Source organism: Oryx dammah, unplaced genomic scaffold, assembly GCF_014754425.2.
Source record: "Oryx dammah isolate SB20612 unplaced genomic scaffold, SCBI_Odam_1.1 HiC_scaffold_23, whole genome shotgun sequence".
NCBI lineage: Eukaryota > Metazoa > Chordata > Mammalia > Artiodactyla > Bovidae > Oryx > Oryx dammah.
In genome coordinates this window covers 79049825-79069608 of record NW_024070207.1, presented here as the reverse complement: position 1 = coordinate 79069608, position 19784 = coordinate 79049825, and the positions used below count along the sequence as shown (strand labels likewise).

The 19784-nt window shown below is 43.9% G+C and overlaps 1 protein-coding gene across 11 annotated transcripts; it reads right to left on the bottom strand.

Annotated features, from left to right (window-relative positions):
- Window positions 1-10478: 10478 nt before the first annotated feature.
- RBM3 (RNA binding motif protein 3) lies at window positions 10479-14346 on the bottom strand. 11 transcript variants are annotated; one of them, XR_005725417.1, is made up of 8 exons: window positions 14211-14260; window positions 13539-13658; window positions 13202-13308; window positions 12907-13058; window positions 12456-12561; window positions 12246-12351; window positions 11563-11629; window positions 10479-11077 (listed from the first exon to the last, which is right to left on the bottom strand). XR_005725417.1 is itself a non-coding variant. In XM_040265882.1 (7 exons), exons 2-6 carry the CDS (start codon window positions 13639-13641, stop codon window positions 11569-11571), a joined length of 483 nt encoding a protein of 160 aa, XP_040121816.1. In that variant the 5' UTR covers window positions 13642-13658; window positions 14211-14346; the 3' UTR covers window positions 10479-10792; window positions 11563-11568. The 11 variants fall into 11 exon arrangements, 8 of the variants coding, with proteins under 8 accessions (XP_040121816.1, XP_040121813.1, XP_040121817.1 ...); XR_005725415.1 differs by having other exon boundaries at window positions 12456-13058; window positions 14211-14317; XR_005725416.1 differs by having other exon boundaries at window positions 10479-10792; window positions 12456-13058; window positions 14211-14317.
- Between the last annotated feature and the right edge of the window lie 5438 nt (window positions 14347-19784).

Here is a 19784-nt window from a genome sequence, read left to right as displayed (position 1 = left end):
AGCCCAAGGGTGACATTTTGTTGCACCAGACCACTATTTGTGGCTAGCATTGGGTTTACAGTTGGCCCTTGAACAAAACAAGTTTGAACTGTGTGGGCCCACTTATATGTGGATTTTTTTTCAAGAAATATTACAGTATTGTGTCATCTCTGCTTGGTTGAATCCATAGATGCATAACTGTGGATACAGAAGACCAATTATGGGACTTGAGCATCTATGGATTTTATTATCCATGTAGGTCCTGGAACCCATCCCCCACAGACACCCCTGATGAACAACTGTAATTGCCAGTTCTTTTTTTTTTTGCCATAAAGGATGATACAACCAATGCCTTTCCTATTCTCCTTGACGCTCCCTAGACAGAACTCCACACCTTTGTCCCACCATTCAGCTTCCGTAGAAACGCTGTGGGAAGAAATCACAGGAGAGTCAGGGATAGCAAGGAGATCTGTCTCCCTGCCAGAATTGTTTTGTTCTTGTTGCTTTTACAATTCATGTTAAAATTTCAAAAATTATTTTAGAACTTCATTCCTGATACTAGATAAAACCACCTAATGACAGGGTTGTTATAAATTAGCTATTTATGTGTAAAACATGTTTATAAGGACACCTGTTGTGAGAACATTTGCTGTCATTCCAGGAAGTAGTACAGTACTTTTCAGAAGGCACTACAATCTGGCCACTGCCACAGTCTCTGACAACTATGTGATCTTGGGCTTAACTATGTGACTCAGTCTCCTTATCTGAAAATAAAAACTGCCTCATAGAGTTAGTGAGAGGACTAAATGAGTTAATATTTGTAAAGCTTAGATAAGCATCTGGAATAGAGAACTGTTAGTTATTTTAAAAAACTTTTCCCAATAAACAGATCCATCTGCCAGAGGTAAATCTGATGCAAAAATAACAAGAATTAGAATGACCCTGATTACCTCTTGCATTTATCTGCTCTGCATTTTTTCAACTTTTGTTTTTAAACATTTACACACTAATACTAGATAGAAAGAGGCTTCACTGGTGGCTCAGCAGTAAAGAATCTGGCTGTGACACAGGAGGAGTGAGTTCAATCCCTGAGTGGGTACAATCCCCTGGAGGAGGGCATGACAACCCACTCTAGTATTCTTGCCTGGAAAACTCCATGGACAGAGGAGCCTGGTGGGCTACAGTCCATAGGGTTGCAGAGTCAGACACGCCTGAAGTGACTGAGCATGCATGCACTAGATTAAAAATTGGTTTTGAGAGGTTTCCCTGGTGGTATAGTGGATAAGAATCTACCTGTCAATGCAGGGGACATGGATTTGATCCCTGGTCTGGGAAGATTCCACGTGCTGTGGAGCAAATAAGTCCATGTGCCGCAATTCCTGAGCCCACATGCCCTAGAGCCTGAGCTCCACAAGAGAAGCCACCACAGTGAGAAGCACACACACTTCAAATAGAGAGTAGTCCCCACTTGCTGCAACTAGAGAAAGCCTGTGCAGCAACGAAGACCCAACGCAGCCATAAATAATTAATTTTTAAAATGGGCTTTGAACAACAAGCTGGTGATAGAAGGCACTTTCAGTTTGTTGGGAGCTTGGAGAGAAAGGGGCAGAATTTATGTACATGAATGGCAGGCAGGTCAGTGGGTAGGTAAAGAATGATCTAAGGCCTGGGGTTATCAAGTCACCAGGAGCAGCTTCTGGAGGTTGTGAGTGACCTTGGTTACAATCATAGCATTTAAAAAAGCTCAAGTCCAGGGTGGACCACAAGTCCCACCCACTCTAACAGAATCTGGAGCTATTTCACTGTCAGAGTGACAGTTGAGGGTCCTAGCTGAAAGAATAAACAAAAACAGTTGGACAGAAAAGACAAGTAAGCCAGGCTGTTTGAAGGTAACAGCACATCACAGTAGTAACTTAAGTAATGGCAGAAACAAGCAGGGGCCATGTCTTTTTTGGACTCCTTTCTTCATGTGCCTCCTGCCTATTTGGCCCCCAGAATTTATAACTGCAAAGGCGAGCACTGGACCACACTGGTTGTGCCAGCTTCTAATTACACAGGCTGAGATGAAACCTGAAGTTGGGCCTCATCCTCAGGAACTAACAGAAGCATGATGTGAGGGAAAGCCTAGACGGCTGGGGTGTGACAAGAGTGTGCTGAGACTCAAAGCCAGAGAATGAAATAGGAAGACCATGGAGATGATGTGTAACATGTAGACCCTGAGTTCAATAAGAACTCTATCTCATCCCTGAGGTTTCTTCCTAAATTGGACAAGTGGGGGTTGGGACACAAGATCATAATTTAAATTTGACCATTTCCTGATGGGAAAATATTTGCCTATGAAGCCAAAGTTCTCACAATCACCAAAGTCTTAATGGTGATAACTCCCCAATGCCTGAGTCAGAAACCAGATTCCTACATTTGGGAAAGGTCTCACAGACCACTTGAGCAGCCTCCAGCAAATTGCAATAGCCAGCTTTCCAACAAATAATTATCAAGCCCCTACTAGGTGCCAGCCACTGGAAAAATGGCAGTAACTCAGATAACTGGGCTCCACTCTCGTGGAGCTGCCATTCTAGCTAGAAAGATAAGTGATAAATAAGATCATTTTTCAAACTGGTTTTTACTGTCATTAAAATAGAAGCTTGATTAGTGTTTCCCTGGTGGCTCAAATGGTAAAGCGTCTGCCTACCATGCCAGAGACCTGGCTTCAATCCCTGGGTCATGAAGATCTCCTGGAGAAGGAAATGGCAACCTACTCCAGTATACTTGCCTAGAGAATCCCATGGACAGAGGAGCCTGGTAAGCTACAGTCCATGGGGTTGCAAAGAGTCAGAAACAACTGAGCGACTTCACTTTTCAATTTTGGTTAGCATTACTGAGTGGTAGGGGAAGGAGGAAGGAGTGAGAAATAAATTTAAGCTGGTCACAACACTGTAAATCAACTACACTTCAATAAAATTTTAAAAATAAAATGACCAAAAAAGTTAAGCTGGAACCTGAATGAAAAAGCAGCCCGATACATGAAGCTCTAGACAACAAACGTGTGGATAAAGCCAGTGAGGCCAGGCAGTGACTGATTCAGAGGAGAAATCACTTTACGGGTCTAGAACTGGAGTCACTCTGCTCTTATGATCTCAATTCCCTTTACCCAGTGGTGATTCAGGGCCAGACTGGGGGCCTGAGCAAGCCTGGACCCTGGATTTGGTACCTCAATCTCAGGTGACAGAGCTAAATGGGCACAGCCATTGATTTGTCCCACTTTTTTTTCTGTTAATACACTGACCTACATCTGGTTGCTTTTCAAATATTAAGCTATTCTTGCTTGATTTTGGTGACAGTCTGCATTTACCAAGCTCTTACAGCATCCATCTTATAGAACTGTCATGACAGCCCTAATGAAGTACAACATTTGGCCCCACTTTGAAGATGAGGAAAGTGAACCCTTGGATGGGTTTACTGCCCACGGCCACAGATGTAGAAAACATTAGAGCTAGCATTTGGAAGCAGGCAGGAAGTAGAACTGGACTAAGTTTCTTATCCAGGATAATAGAAAGCACCACCCCCCCGGTAACCAGCCAGCAGTGTTGACAACAGCATCCCATCCCTCTCTACTTCTCTGTATGTCTCCCTACCCCCATCCCCATATCAAGTCCCAAATCAGTTTCTACTCCTGTCTCTCTTCTGATCTTCTGCACTGGTAGATCAGCCATGAAATCTACAACAGCTTCCAACTGCTGTGAGAAGTTGACCTCTTAGGCCTCCTCCCCAACTTCATCCTGCGTTGCTCTCACTCTTATCTGGTTATGCTCCAGTTACACTTGCTTTCTCAATTTAAAATTGTACAAATTGTTCCTGAGATCTAGAACACTCTCTTCTGTGCATGCAAACACTTCTACTCATCCTACACTAATATTACTGATAGCAAGCACTTTGTGCCAGACACTGTTTCAAATATTTTATACAACAACCCTCTGAAGTTGGTACTATTACTATCACGTCACAGATCAGGCAATGGAGGCAAAAAGATGAAGTAACCTGCCCAAGACAGCATAGCCAGTAAGTGATTGAGTTTGATTTACACCCAGGCCACCTGGCTCCACAATCCTTGCTCTTAACCACTGCACTAACACCAATTCCCAAGGTGACGTCCTCCAGCGTGGATTCATAACAATTGCTTTCTCTCATCCCGCCCCCTTTGTTTGATCTCTCAGCAAGTTCTGTCAGTTCTACCTTCAAAACATATCCAGAATCTAACCTCTCCTCTCCACGTCCACTGCTGCCACCACCATTGCTGGCTTGGACTACTGTGGTGGCCTCCTCACTGCTTCTGCCCTTGCTTTCTTCCCCAAGCCTGTCCTCCCAGTAGTCAGAGGATCCTGTTACAATCCAAGGTAGCCCACAGCCCTGTTTTGCTCAGACCCATGCTCCATCTCTCTCAGAGAAAAAGTCAAAGTCCTCCCTGTGGCCAAGATGGCCCTACAGGACCAGGCTCCATCACCTCTCAGAACTCACCTCCTGCCACTTGCCCCCTTGCTCACTCTGTTACGGCTGCATTGACCTTCTTGCTGTTCCTCACACACACCAAGTAAGCTCCCACCTCAGGGCCTTTGTGTGTGCTTGCTTTTTCTTCTGCCTCTAGTTCTCCTCTTCCAGATGCCAAGAAAAGGCAAGGCTGAGATATTTGGCTGGTAAGGAAATGTGTCCTCATTCAATTCAGATGTTTGCTACTTACATAGATAGCAGAAGCGACAAGAGCCACAGATGCCAGCTCATGTCCCTTGTACAGGGTAACACAGAAACAAAAAAGGGGTCAGATGACTGCAGCAAGAGTGTAGGACACTGTGGTGCCAAGAAGTTAGTGCATGCTAAGCAGTTCTATAACCTTAAATCAGGGGAGAGAAAGAACAGAAAGCCTCATACCTCATCAGAACCTTGGTAGACAGGGAGGTTAGTGAGAAATGGCCTTGTAGCCTCTTGTGCTCTGTGTTCCAAGGATCACAGGGCGTTCTGCCAATACTTAGATGAGCCTGCCTATGTGGCCTATGTGGCCTATGTGGAGATGTGCTACGCAGTCATAGTGCCATGCAGAACCATTCCCCTACCATTCTCCAATTTTGTCTCTAATGTAAGGTCACTTCCTCTGAGTCACCTTCCCTAAAACATCTTGTGTAAGACCCCATCACTCTGTATTCCCTCTGCTTTATTCTCAACACTAGCCACTTTCCAACATTACATCACATACCAATTTATTACTTTATTATCCATAGGCCCTAATATGTGATTCCTAAGCAAAGAAATTTGTCATAGCTGTTGCTGTGGCTCCTACAATTAGTATCTGGCACACATAATAAACACTGGCCAAAATTTACTGACCATACCTAACTACCAGACACTGGTAGGTGTTTCCCATGTCTGGACTCATTCATTGGGGATAATCCCCATCTTACCACTGAGAAGACAGGTTTCTAAGAGGTCCTGGGTTTTGAAAGAAGGCAGGAAGAACCTGTGGTGCTAGGCAAAGGAATGCTCCATCCACCAGGAGAAGCCAGAGGGGTCCTGAGAGCTGGGATTGGGGAAGGGGAGCAGGAAGAGGTTCCAGGACCGGTATCTTGTGTTTTTGCTTTTTTTGGCTGTGCTGCATGGCATGCAGGATCTTAGTTCTCCAATGAGGGATCAAATCCGTGCACCCTGCAGTGGAAGTGCAGAGCCCTTACTTACTTTACTTTAAGTGCAGAGCCCAATGGACTACCAGGGAACTCCCTAGGACCGGTATCTGGAAAATATTAATGTCAGATGTAAAGAAATAGAAGCTAGCATTTCAGGCTTTCTTGAGGCCCTTGGAATAGAGATGACTGTAACTATTCAGAAGGCTTTGGGGAACAGGGCAGGCCAACAGAAAATAGCTAACTAAATAGATGACTGAAAGTCATCCACTTCCCACACCAATGTGAAGGTCTTACAAACCACACCACTCAGTTTTCTTTTGAACTTTTTATTATGGAAAATCTCAAACTCACAATGCATTGATTTAATGTACTTCCACGTACCTATCACCCAGTTTCCACAATTTTAAACACACTGCATTTTCTAAACTGAAGGTTCCATAAACATTTGAGTGGCTTGAAGCCAACAGTCTTTGTTAAAATACAACAAACTAGGAAACATGAGGGCATTTTGCACATTTAATTCATTAAAACTTTCTTCCACTTAAATAAGACAAATGGCTGGACTGTATTCCCCCCTCTCCAAAATGTACTTTTTTAAATGCAAAATGTACTTTTAAAATGCAAAGTTTAAAATAGAGACTGCAAGTTCTGCGCTTGAACAACTATTAAGTAGAAAGAGTAAAGAAAACTTCCTGAGTTTTACTTTAAGGAAGCTTGAAATTGAATTTAGAACAGCATATTAGAAATCTTTATGCAGAACATGCTACAGACTGTTTTCAATTTAGAAGCCTTAACATTGTGCTTTCATTGGTCTATTATTAAAATCCACATCCCATAGACTCTAGTGTAGTTCTCCATAACCAAACGCTAGTATTTCTGCAGTATATTGTATGCATATTCACACTGAATGGGAAAAACAAAGATTATGAAAACCTTTAGGTCTTGTCACAAATTTTGAGAAAAAAAGCTTCTGTTTTTTAGATCTCTGAGCACTTTGATTATAAGGGATCATGACTCCTTAGCCTGGAGAAGTGCAGGAGGTAGAAGAGGAATGCAGATATGCAGGAACTGTTCGTGTTTTGTCTCTAAAAGCAGGAGGGAGGAACACTGCCCAGTTATCTAATCAATATGCTTTCTAACATACCTTAAGTATTTTTAGCAACTTATTTTAAAAACCTTTTTAAAAGTATTTGACTGCCCCAGGTCTTACTTGCAGCATGTGGAATCTTTAGTTGGGGCGTGTGGATTCAAATGAGATATACCCATTTGAATGCAGAGTTCCAAAGAATAGCAAGGAGAGATAAGAAAGCATTTCTCAGTGATCAGTGCAAAGAAATAGAGGAAAACAATAGAATGGGAAAGACTAGAGATCTCTTCAAGAAAATTAGAGATACCAAGGGAACATTTCATGCAAAGATGGGCTCGATAAAGGACAGAAATGGTATGGATGTAACAGAAGCAGAAGATATTAAGAAGAGGTGGCAAGAATACACAGAAGAACTGTACGAAAAAGAGCTTCATTGGTGTGATCACTCACCTAGAGCCAGACACCCTGGAACGTGAAGTCAAGTGGGCCTTAGGAAGCATCACTATGAACAAAGCTAGTGGAGGTGATGGAATTCCAGTTGAGCTATTTCAAATCCTAAAAGATGATGCTGTGAAAGTGCTGCACTCAATATGCCAGCAAATTTGAAAAACTCAGCAGTGGCCACAGGATTGGAAAAGCTCAGTTTTCATTCCAATCCCAAAGAAAGGCAATGCCAAAGAATGTTCAAACTACCACACACTTGCCCTTATCTCACACGCTAGTAATGCTCAAAATTCTCCAAGCCAGGCTTCAGCAATACGTGAACCATGAACTTCCAGATGTTCAAGCTGGTTTTAGAAAAGGCAGAGGAAATAGAGATCAAATTGCTAACATCCGCTGGATCATAGAAAAAGCAAGAGTTCCAGAAAAATATCTATTTCTGCTTTATTAACTATGCCAAAGTCATTGACTGTGTGGATCACAACAAACTGTGGAAAATTCTGACAGAGATGGGAATACCAGACCACCTGACCTGCATCTTGAGAAATCTGTATGCAGGTCAGGAAGCAACAATTAGAACTGGACATGGAACAACAGACTGGTTCCAAATAGGAAAAGGAGTACGTCAAGGCTGTATATAGTCACCCTGCTTATTTAACTTATAAGCAAAGTACATCATGAGAAACGCTGGGCTGGATGAAGCACAAGCAAGCACAAGATTGCCAGGAGAAATATCCATAACCTCAGATATGCAGATGACACCATCCTTATGGCAGAAATTGAAGAACTAAAGAGCCTCTTGATGAAAGTGAAAGAGGAGAGTGAAAAAGTTGGCTTAAAGCTTAACATTCAGAAAACTAAAATCATGGCAAATAGATGGGGAAACAGTGGAAACAGTGGCAGGCTTTTATTTTGGGGGGCTCCAAAATCACTGCAGATGGTTTACTGCAGCCATGAAATTAAAAGACGCTTACTCCTTGGAAGGAAAGTTATGACCAACCTAGACAGCATATTAAAAGGGAGAGACATTACTTTGCCAATGAAGGTCTGTCTAGTCAAAGCTATGGTTTTTTAAGTGGTTGTGTATGGATGTGAGAGTTGGAATATAAAGCTGAGCGCAGAATTGATGCTTTTGAACTGTGGTGTTGAAGAAGACTCTTGATAGTCCCTTGGACTGCAAGGAGATCCAACCAGTCCATTCTAAAGATCAGTCCTGGGTGTTCATTGGAAGGACTGATGTTAAAGCTGAAACTCCAATACTTTGGCTACATGATGCAAAGAGCTGACTCATTTGAAAAGATCCTGATGCTGGGAAAGATTGAGGGCATGAAAAGGGGACGGCAGTGGATGAGATGGTTGGATGGCATCACTGACTCAATGGACATGAGTTTGAGTAGGCTCTGGGAGTTGGTGATGGACAGGGCAGCCTGGTGTTCTGCAGTCCATGGGATTGCAAAGAGTCGGACAGGAACGAACAGAACTGACCAGGGATGGAACACAGGCCCTGGGAGTCAGCCTCTGGACCACCAGGGAAGTCCCTATAAAAGGTGTTTTGAGTTTCTTACACCCCCAAAACCAGAATGTAGGGAAGGTGTAGGGTTATTACCACAGACCTACTCTTCTCTAAGTATGTCACCTCCAGTACCATTCAGTGAGGTCAATAGTACTATTCCCACTTTGGAGACATAGAACCTGAGGCACATAAAACTAGGCTAGGAAGCAGGGTCAGTGACTTCCATGTGGGGTGAGAGGGCAAAGGTTTGGGATTTCTTCTGGACTTCAAAATGGGCAGGGGGTGGGATGTCTGTGAAAATGTTTCTGTCAAATTTGTGGAGAGGGTATGATCCAGGGCTTGAAAATACAAATACTTGCAGACCAAGGGTCTGGTCTTCACAGGTTCTCAAAGCACCTTTAAATGTGAGTTCAAGCCTCAGTGGGTTCTTGAGGAACATGCACACTAGTGAGATTCTGGTCAAACTGAAGAGGACTAATAAGCTTTTAAGAAGGGTTTTGAGTCTCATATCTATAAATTGTATTGATGAGTGATACAGTGTCAAAGAAAACCGTCTCCTAGGCCCCTTTCCTTAAAGCAAGTAAATCAGAGGCTGGGCAAGACTGGATTACTCCAAGTGTGTGCTCAGTTGTGTCTGGTTATTTGCGACCCTATGGACTCCTCCGTCCATGATTCTCCAAGCAATACTGGAGTGGGTAGCCATTTCAAGGGGATCATCCCAACCCAGGGCCACCTGGGAAGTCCAACACTCCTACACGGCACCTCAGGAAAGGCTATTTATAGTTTTTATGTCACTTAGGGGATCATTTCGTTGTAGAAACTTTGTGGTTACCAGACCCTGTTTCAGGCCACCTTGGGAAGACATTGTACTTCCTGAGACTTAAGGTGCAAAAGTACTCCCCACCCTAGGCAGTAACAGTGGGCCTCTTGCCAGATCCCACTGCCTTAACTCCTTGGAGCCCAGCACAGAATGCCCAGTACTCAACTGGTAAGGAGTAGCTGTAAGGCCCCTTTATCTGGTCCAGACAGGTCTCAGAAGTTCCCAAGTCTCCATCCACCCAGCAAAGCAAATCCATGGCTGAGAGAAATGGTCCTGGGCACTGTCCCAGCTAGCTGGGAGGTAGGAGACAGGTCATCAGTACTGCAACTTTCACACTACAGTGACCCATGTGGTGTCAGCTTGGATTGCTGTTTATTATTAACACCACTGAAATAAGTAGAAAGCAGCAGAGCCTGGGTTTGAAGCCTGTCAGAATCCAGAGGCTGTGCTCCTAGAATCCTGTTTTCAAATCAGGCTTGTCCTATCTCACACCAAGATGAGTTTACTATACCTGCGTCGACCCCCATTATTTCAGGAGCAGTTGGGACCACTATTTATGACAGGATTTAGTCTCCCATCCCCCACCAGATGCTTACACTCTCAGCACAACCTCCTAAGGAAGGCACCTAAGATGCTCGGAGGAGACAGGGAGATCAAAACTCCAGCAGCCTTCCCAAAGCTGATACTGAGATCATCACAATGGGACCAAGAGACCACGTCAGGAAACCCAATTCCAGCCACAAAGGAGTTTTGCTGAGATTCCCCACCCTTCCCACAGGCCTGATGCATGTATACCCAAAGCAATCCCAAACCCAACCAAACTTTGAACTCAAGGTCTCTACCCTTTTGGCAGTCCTTGCCCACCTAACTGTATCCTTTTCTCAAAATCTCCCTCTTGGCCTTCCCCTATTTTTAATTTGTAGTAAGCCTCTATACCTTAATTTGAGCAAGTAAAAAGCACTTCAATATCGATTTGTTTTCAGGTATCATCTTTTTAATCAACTCAGTGAAGGACATCCTAAACACTACATGAAAACAGGATTTTTTTCTTCCAGTTTTAAAAAAATGACATACACAAGTATTTCTTAGAAATTTCTATATAATCAAGGCAGAGATCTTGAGTAAAAAACATCTATGAGTTATCATGCTCTTTATTTCTTACAGTTGGAAACTGCTTCCTAATCAGGATTCAACGTTGTATACAGTTTTTTAAAATGTTTCCAGATACATATTAGTAAAAGAATCTGGCCAAACATTTCTTGTCAGAATAATCCTAAGAGCTGGAACTAAAAAAAAGAAAACAAACTGGTAAAAAAGGAAGAAATACTCAGACTCTACAAATATTTTCAGACTTTGTCTTTAAATGGGAAAAAAATTTTAAAACAAACAAAACAAACATGGAGCTTTCTGAAAGATCTTTAATAAGGTACCTTGGGAACTCAATTAAAAAAAAAAAAAGAAAACCAGGTTGGTTTAACTATTACAGATGTTTCAGTGCAGCTCCAAAAGTCTTTATAAATAGTCATTTGGAGAGGTGGTCCTGGTCCTGGATCAGATTATTCCTTGTGTTTCTGAGAACAGTAAGAAGGGGGAGAATTGTGATGTTGGGAATACGCTGCTACTGCTAAGTCACTTCAGTTGTGTCCAACTCTGTGCGACCCCATGGACTGCAGCCTACCAGGCTCCTCCATCCATGGGATTTTCCAGGCAAGAGTACTGGAGTGGGTTGCCATTGCCTTCTCCGGGGAATATGCTAACATGCTTAATTCCCGGGGTCGACGAGGATGCTGAAAGGCTGGAAATCCCTCCATCTCTTACATGCTCAACAGGAGTAGATGATTATAGACAAGACAGGTGGCCCCCCAACCCCTACTTCCATCAAAGCAGGCTAGCCTTAACAGGCACCTGAAAGCAAGAGAGGCCTAGGAATGGTTGTCAGGTGGGCCTGTTGAGGTATGCACATACAGGAGGAAAGTGAGAGGAACAGGGTAAGACTGGTGGACAGAGGTCTCTTAAATGGCAACACAGAAGTCTCACTTATGTTAGGTGCACATACCTTATCTCAGTTGTCATAATTGTCCCTGTAATTTCCCCCTGAGTAGCGGTCATAACCACCCTGGCTTCTGGGAAAAAAACATACATAGTAGTATCACAGGAATGTATTATATATTCTGCAGTATTACTAAACACCATGATAAGTTAAACATGGGTATCAAGTAAAACTCACTCATATGGTGTATACCATATTAAATATTACCACCATACATAATCAAGACAGTACAACAAACATGTCACCATGTACTGCACATTGCAATTACATGACCTAACAAATTATTTACCAATGTTATACTTAACCCAGAATATTGCTTCACACTTGCTTTATAACTTCATTACAATTTGCAAACACTATTAGCACCACAGCAAGGTATGTATGAATACTCAGGCAACTGAGCTTTTTATATTTTTGAGCAAGAAACTGAGTTTAAACAAAATTTTTTTTTAAAGTTCATTCATTCATTTCCCTGCGCTGGGTCTTAGTTGCTACACATGGCATTTTCAATCTTTGTTGTGGCACGTGGTGTGGCATGTTGGGTCTAGTGCCCTGACCAGGGATTGATCCCAGGCCCCCTGCATTGGGAGTACAGAGTCTTAGCCACCGGATCACCAGATAAATCCCTAAGATGAGTTCTTAGCAAGAGGGAAGAAGCACCAGCGTACCCTAACCCCTTGGCTACCCACCTGCCACCATAGTCTCTGGACCTTCCATATCCATATCCATATCCGAATCCGTATGCTCCAGGTCGATTGTCATACCTGCCACTTCCATAGCCCTGGTCCCCACCACCTACAATAGGGAAGAAATATTCTGAATGGCAATTGTCTAGACATAGAATGCTAATAGGCAAGTCTCCTCCGTACCCCATGGATCAAACTTAGCAAGTAACTTACCTCTAGGGTAGCCACGACCACGTTCATAGCCCCCAAAGGCACCCCCTCGTGATCCCCGGGCTGACTTGCCAGCGTGGTCTACACGGATCTGACGACCATCCAGAGACTAGGTGTGGGGAGACACAAGGATGGATGGGTTGGTGGTCAAACAGGGCAGGGGTGAGGTAGGAGTGGGCTGGGCAAGTGGGCGAAAGAGCCCAGAAATTCCTGCTGGGCACCAGGTTCTGGGTGCCATATTCCAGAACAAGCTCCTTTGACCCAAATGGTTTTATCTGGAGCTACAGAATCCCACAAAATTACCTGAATCCACCATGTTTCCCCTGCTACTACTTACATCTTGACCGAACTCAGGTTGAATTCTCCTCCCCACTCCTCTAAGCTGCCCGACTATTAGGGCTAGACAGACACCTCTCTTGGTCTGAGGCTTCAGAGTCCATCCCAGAAGACTCACGAGGTCCTCTCCGGGCCAGGCCCGCAGGTCTGCAGACTCTACTACCTAAGCCCAGAGCAGGTCAACCATCCACAGGTGGCTTCTCGGCCTCATGCAGGACCAGTCGTCGCCTCCCAGGCAGCCCGGCTCTGTCTGCCGCTGCCCTCCACCCCCTAGAACAGAAGGCAGTCACGCTCCTGTGAGTGGGCACTGCGGGGCTTGGTGGCCGCGCTGCCCCAAGCAGACACAGAGGGAAAAACAGAATGGTCCAAGTGACAGATGGACGCAGGGCCCCTATGCAGGCAGGAGACCTCACCTCTCCATTCATGGCTCTCATGGCATTCGAGGCATGCTCCGGATTGGTGAAGGTGATGAAGCCAAAACCCCGGGATCGCTGAGTCTCCCGGTCCTTGACGACCACCACTGGGAAAGACAAGGGAAGAGCTAAGGGAACAAGTAGTAAACGGTGTTAAGAATGGACCTTCCTTCCACTAAAAATCAATGGACACTTATTGGGTTCTCAGTCTAAGGCCTAGGAACAAAGGCAGGAAAAGGGTAAGGCCTGGGGTTCTAACCTTTCCTGTTTCCTGAAATGCATGGGACCCAGATTTTCTTCCACAATCCCCCCATCACGCACCTGACCCATTTCTCACCCTCAGAAATAGGTCCGAAGCTGCTGAAGTGGTCTTCCAGAGCCCGCTCATCAGTGTTGAAGTTGAGCCCTCCCACGAAGAGCTTCCCTTCTTCAGAAGACATGGCAGTAAATTCAAGTCCTGTGTTGAGGATATGGAGAATAGGGGAAACTGTGGAGATGGGAGAAAGAGGAGGCTGGAGAAGTGAAAAAGGATGAAGGAAGAGAGAACAGAGGAGACAAAACAAGCAAAAAAAAAAAAAAAATACGGGGTAACCAAGCACAGACAAAGACGAAAAAGACGGAAACCTCCGGAGCTGGTGCCCACACAATATCCCCTACCCGACGCCCGTCATTTTGTACACCTGCGCATGCCCAGAAGAACCTTGAACAAGATGGCGGCAGTCACATGCAAAAAGAGCCCCCTCCCCCCATCCGCCTCCGCCGTCGCACGATCACGGCTGCCACCCACGCCGCCAGCCATTCCCAGCATTTCCTGCACTCAAATATAGCGCGCCAGCCTCGCACCAACCAAAAAGTGTCACCTCCAAGCACGGAACCCACCCGATCCAGTGAAGCCCAAGCCTCTGTGTCAGAGGCCGTTACTTCTCAATCGCGCACCTCGCTCTCAACCGGCGCATCAAACGTCAGTGAGAGGAGGAACAGCCGCTCCGCAAAAATATATGCTACTTACCTGCAAACTAACAATAACTCAAAAGAGAGCCACCACGAAGGAGCCGAGACTGGGGAGGTTGCCGCGCGGCAAGACGCTAATAAAGGGTACAGAGTGGATACGTCACGGAACTTCCGCCACGCGCGCTCATTGGCTAAGGTCAGTAAGGCGGAGCCGGAGGAAGGGACAACAGCTTGAAGGGAGGGAGGAGCTGAGCACGATTCCGGAAAAGGAGTGGTTTGTGATGATGCAACCTAACATCACATCTGCCCAGCCAACTTCATCCTTTATGCTCTCACACCCGTTTCCACCTCTGACATCACCCTTACCACCCTTGATGTCATTTCCCTCATTGATTCTGACGTCTTTCTCTAGGTTCCTTGAGTACATAATTACTGCCCCCTTTCACCTTCTAGTCCTCCGAGCTCATACCCCCTCGAGGGCCCGATGTATTATCTCCCCACTGACCCTGACGTCATCACCATTCACAGTCCTTAACATCAGACGTTCCTTCGTTTCTTAGCCCCTGACCCCGATCCCTGCATTTCCTCCTCTGTGCCCAACATCTCGCCACCTGTTATGCGACTCCCCTGGCATCGTTTCTTTTCACTTATAACCTCAGCCCTTATCCTTACCTGACAGCTTCCTGAAGCCAGTTTCTCGAATTCCCCACCAACAGACCACCTGAGGTGCCTTCTACAAAAGAGGACGATTCAGTCTTCAAAAGGAGTAAATCCCGATCCAACAGAATGATTTCTGCTGTTATTCAGAGTTGCTGAACCCTTGATCCACGCGGAGGACTTTCACAATAAGTAAGGGACAGAGTGTCTGAGCCCACTGCCCACAATTTGTTCTTGTCCGCCTTCTGAGCGTCTGAGCTACCTTTATAATGAATGGATTTGACAGACTTTTTGTTTCTGAGCTCCCCATCAAAGAAGAATGGGTTAGTTGCCCTCAGAGACTTGAAATATGTCATCCATAGAATGGACTCGTCCAGCCTGTTAAGGATCAGCACCCCAAATACAGACTAAATCTGTTAACTTTTGGGATACAGTATGGTGAAAAAGTGAAAGTGTTACTAGTCTCTCAGTTGTGTCTGATTCTTTGCAATATGATGGACTAGCTTGCCAGGATCCTCTGTCCATGGGGTTCTCCAGTCAAGAATACTGGAGTGGGTTGTCATTACCTTCTTCAGGGGATCTTCTCAACCTATGCGTTGAACCCAGGTCACTTGCACTGTAGGCAGATTCTTTACTGTCTGAGGCACCAGGGAAGCCCCCTTACAGAGGACAGTTAGAATAGATTTACCCTAATTCCTAAGAGCCCTGGGATTTTTCAGAATGCTCAATGAGCATTGTCTTCTTTCTTAAATTTACCAGTTGCATTAGCCCCTAAAAGAGAGCCAGCTTGTCCTTAGAAACTTTCAAGTCAGGCATTGAATTCTCTAACAATGAAAGTACTAGGTGGCATCTTCTTTTGATATAAAGCTGTTGCATCTACAGTGGAAATCTGTTGTTTGGTGTAGCCACCTTTATTAGTTATTTTAACTAGATCTGGATAAGTTGCTGCCACTTCTATATTAGCACTTGTTACTTCAACTTGTGCTTTTATGTTCTGGAGACAGTGTTTGTTAACACTCATGATCCAGCCTCTGCTAGATTCAGACTTTTCTTCTGCAGCTTCCTTCACCTCTCTCAGGCTTAACAGGACTGAAGAGAGTTACGGCCTTGCTCTGGTTTAAGCTTTGGCTTAAGGGAATGTTGTGGGTGGTTTGATCCTCTCTCCAAACCACTAAAACCTTCTCTGTATCAGCAGTCAGGCTGTTTCTCTTTCTTATCACTTATGTGTTCACTGGAGTATCACTTTTAATTTCTTTCAAGAACTTTCCCTTTGCATTCACAACTTCAGTAACTGGTTACAAGAGATCTACATTTCAGCTTGCCTCAACTTCTGATGTGCCTTCCTCACTAAGTGTAATCATTTCTAGATTTTTATTTCAAGTGAGAGACTCTTCCTGTCACTTGAACACTTTGAGGCAATTCTAAGTTTATCAAGTGGCATAATTTCAATATTATTATGTCTCAGGGAAAGAGAGGCCTGAGGAGAGGGAGAGGGACAGAAAGTAGGGCAGTTTGAACACACATTTGTCATTTAAGCTTGCCATCCTAGAGTCACGGATTATTGGTAACATCAAAGATCACTGATCATAGATCATCATAACAAATACAATAATAATGAAAAAGTTTGAAATATTGCAAAAATTACTGTAATGTGACACAGAGATAGGCAGTGAGCAAATGCTATTGCAAAAATGGTGCCAACAGACTTGCTGAATGCTGAGTTGCCCACAAACCTTCAATTTGTTAAAAAGAAAAAACAAAACCCATGATACAGAAGGAGACTCATAGACACAGAAAACAAACTTAATAGCTACCAAAGTAGGAGGGGTTATTTGGGAGTATGGGATTAACAGATGCACATTACCACACATAAAATAGATAAACAACAACGACCTACTACATAGCACAAAGAACTATATTCAATATTTTGTAATAAACTATAATGGAAATGAATTGAATAAAGAAAAAACTCACAATATCTGTAAAGCACAATAAAGCACAATTAAAATGAGGGATGCCTGTACTAAGAGTTGGGGGAAGTCAGAAGTGGTTTGCAATACTTCCTTGGTAAGTTGGCTAGTAAAGAATCTACCTGCAAAGCAGGAGATGCCGGTTCAATTCCTTGGTTGAGAAGATCCCCTGGAGAAGGGATAAGATACCCACTTCAGTATTTGGGGGCTTTCCTGGTGGTTCAGACAGTAAAGAATCTGCCTGCAATGCATGAGACCTGGATTCCATCCCTGGGTTGGGAAGACACCCTGGAGGAGGGCATGTCAACCCACTCCAGTATTCTTTTCCTGGAGAGTTCCCATGGACAGAAGAACCTGGTGGGCCCCAGTCCATGGGGTTGCAAAGAGTCAGACACGACTGAATGACTAAGCACAATAAACTATAATGGAAAAGAATTGAAAAAAAGAAAAAGACTCACGATATCTGTAAAGCACAATAAAGCAAAGCACAATTAAAATTAGAGGTGCCTGTATTAAGAGTTGGGGAGAGCAGAGGTGGTTCACAATAGTTCCTCAGACAATAGTTTCAGAGATGAGCATCCATACACAGGGCAGGAGGAGAAAAGCTCATGACCAGTATGGGCAGAAACCAGGCACATAGTTACAGCTTTCACTGATTGGTTGAGCAAGGAGCAGGAGGGGATGTGAAGCTTGTTGCAAAAGAATGGGAAGAGCTGAAATGTCTTATGGCTCAGTCCATCTAAAGTCTGTCATGCCTACCTCATATCCATTAAGAAACCACAGCCAAAGGACTCAGGGTTTTTCTGCAGTAGATCCTGCCTTCTATAATTTCTTGGGGAGATTTCACCAAGACAAACTTCATAGGAAATCACAGATGAGGGAATGACTGGCGTCCAGGCTCTACTGTCTCATAGTGGATAATGCTGATGAAGATGACCTATTGCCAAGACAGAAACTGACCCCAACAATTCTAGATATATTTCTGAGATCAGCCCCACTGCCCTGCCATTCCATTTTCCAGGGGATCTTCCTGACCCAGGGATCAAACCTGGGTCTCCCACATTGTAGGCAGACTCTTTCCTGTCTGAGCCACTAGGGAAGCCCCTGCATCCACAAAATGAACTTGTCTGACTTTTGCCATATCCAGACTTCCTACGCCTGGGATAGACATGAAAAGATTTCACATTGTCCACATATGTACTAGTTTTAGCCCTCTGAGAATCTGAGCCTCCATGCAAAAAGAGAGGTACTTATTTACCTCTCAAAGTGTCTGAGCTCTGATCACATTCTACAGTTTGTGACACATCATCATAGTTGTTCTATGCAGTCTCTTGTTTTACTTACTCTTGTATTCCTGCACCCACTATCATTCTTTCCTTCCCACAGTTAACTATGTTATTGAGTTTTATGTGTATCTCTTGGTGTGATTTCATATAAAATCGGTATTTTGTGTATTTTTTTGATTAAATGGTAGTGCTATTTTTTAAAACTTACTTGTTCAACCAGCATTATGTTTTTAAGATCCATCTGTGATAATTCCCTGGCAACCCATTGGTTAAGACTCTACGCTTTCATTCATGGGACCTGGGTTTGATCCCTGGTCAGGAAACTAAGATCACACAAGTTGCACCACACAGCCAAAAACAAACAGAAACGAATGGAAGTTTTGTTGGGAATACACTGTAGTAATAGATTTGGGGCAAAATAATATATCAGCTGTGGAGGTTTTAAGATATAGTCATAAACTCTATAATAGTGTCCCCATCAGAAGTTGGAGCCTAGTTGCCTTGCCCTTGAGGGTGGGCTGGACTTGGTGAGTCCCTGTACTGCACAGAACGAGCATGTCACTTCCAAGACAAGGTCATAAAAGGCACTTAGGTTTCCTGATCTCACACAGACTGCTTTCTCTGTGGGATGGTAGCTGGTAGATCAGGCAGCAGCCCTATGGAGGAACTGAGGCCTCCTGCTAAGCTATGTGAGCGGGCCTTCTTGGAAGTGGAGTCAAGCCTTCAGATAACTGCAGCCGCCTCCCACATCCTGACTGCAGCCTCATGAGAGATTCAAGGCCGTAACACAGCTAAGCCACTCCCAGAATTCTTACCCACTGAAACTTAGATAATGTCTATTTTAAGTTTGGGAGTAATTTGACACCAATACATAGCTGATACATCATAAAATCTTCCCAGCAAAGAGCATGAAATGTCTTTATTGTGCCCAGCTTTGCATGAAATGTTCCTTTGTTCTTGAAGAGATTTCTAGTCTTTCCCATTCTATTCTCCAGGCAAGAATACTGGAGTGGGTAGCCATTCCCTTCTCCAGGGGATCTTTCTGACCCAGGAATCAAACCCAGGTCTCCTGCACTGCAGGCGGATTCTTTACTATCTGAGCCACCAGGGAAGCTGCCTGGATAAGCCCTAGTTATGACTTAAAAAAAAAATACACTGTTGAACTCAGGTAGCTAATATTTTACTATAATTTTTACATCTATATTCATAAATGAAATAGGTCTGTAACTTTATTGTGTTGTATCTTCTTTATCTGGTTTTAGAATGAAGACTATACTAGCCTCAAAAAATGAGCTGAACAGCTTTTGCTTTTTTCCTATTTTCTGGAACAATTTGTATATTTAGGAATTAACAGTTCCTTGAAAGTTTGATAAACTGTATCTGTAAAACCATCTGGGTCTGTGCTTGAAGCTTTTGTTACAGTGAGATAGAGTGTCTTTATCATTTCAATTTTTCTTAAAACTTGTTAAAAGTTTTCAATTTCTTTTTGCATCAATTTGAGCACATTTTTTAAAATTTATTTATTTTTTATTTTACTTTACAATTCTGTATTGGTTTTGCCATACATTGACATGAATCCACCACAGGTGTACATGAGTTCCCAACCCTGAACCCCCCTCCCACCCTCCCTCCCCACAACATCTCTCTGGGTCATCCCCGCGTACCAGCCCCAAGCGTGCCATATCCTGCAATTTGAGCACATTTTAATTTTTCCAGAAA

Coding starts and splice junctions, on each gene's coding strand:
- RBM3 (XM_040265882.1), bottom strand. CDS start 13,641: ATGTCTTCTGAAGAAGGGAAGCTCTTCGTGGGAGGGCTCAACTTCAAC. Junction 13,309..13,538: donor CTTCGGACCTATTTCTGAGG/GTGAGAAATGGG, acceptor TGTCTTTCCCAG/TGGTGGTCGTCAAGGACCGG. Junction 12,562..13,201: donor TGAGAGCCATGAATGGAGAG/GTGAGGTCTCCT, acceptor CCCCACACCTAG/TCTCTGGATGGTCGTCAGAT.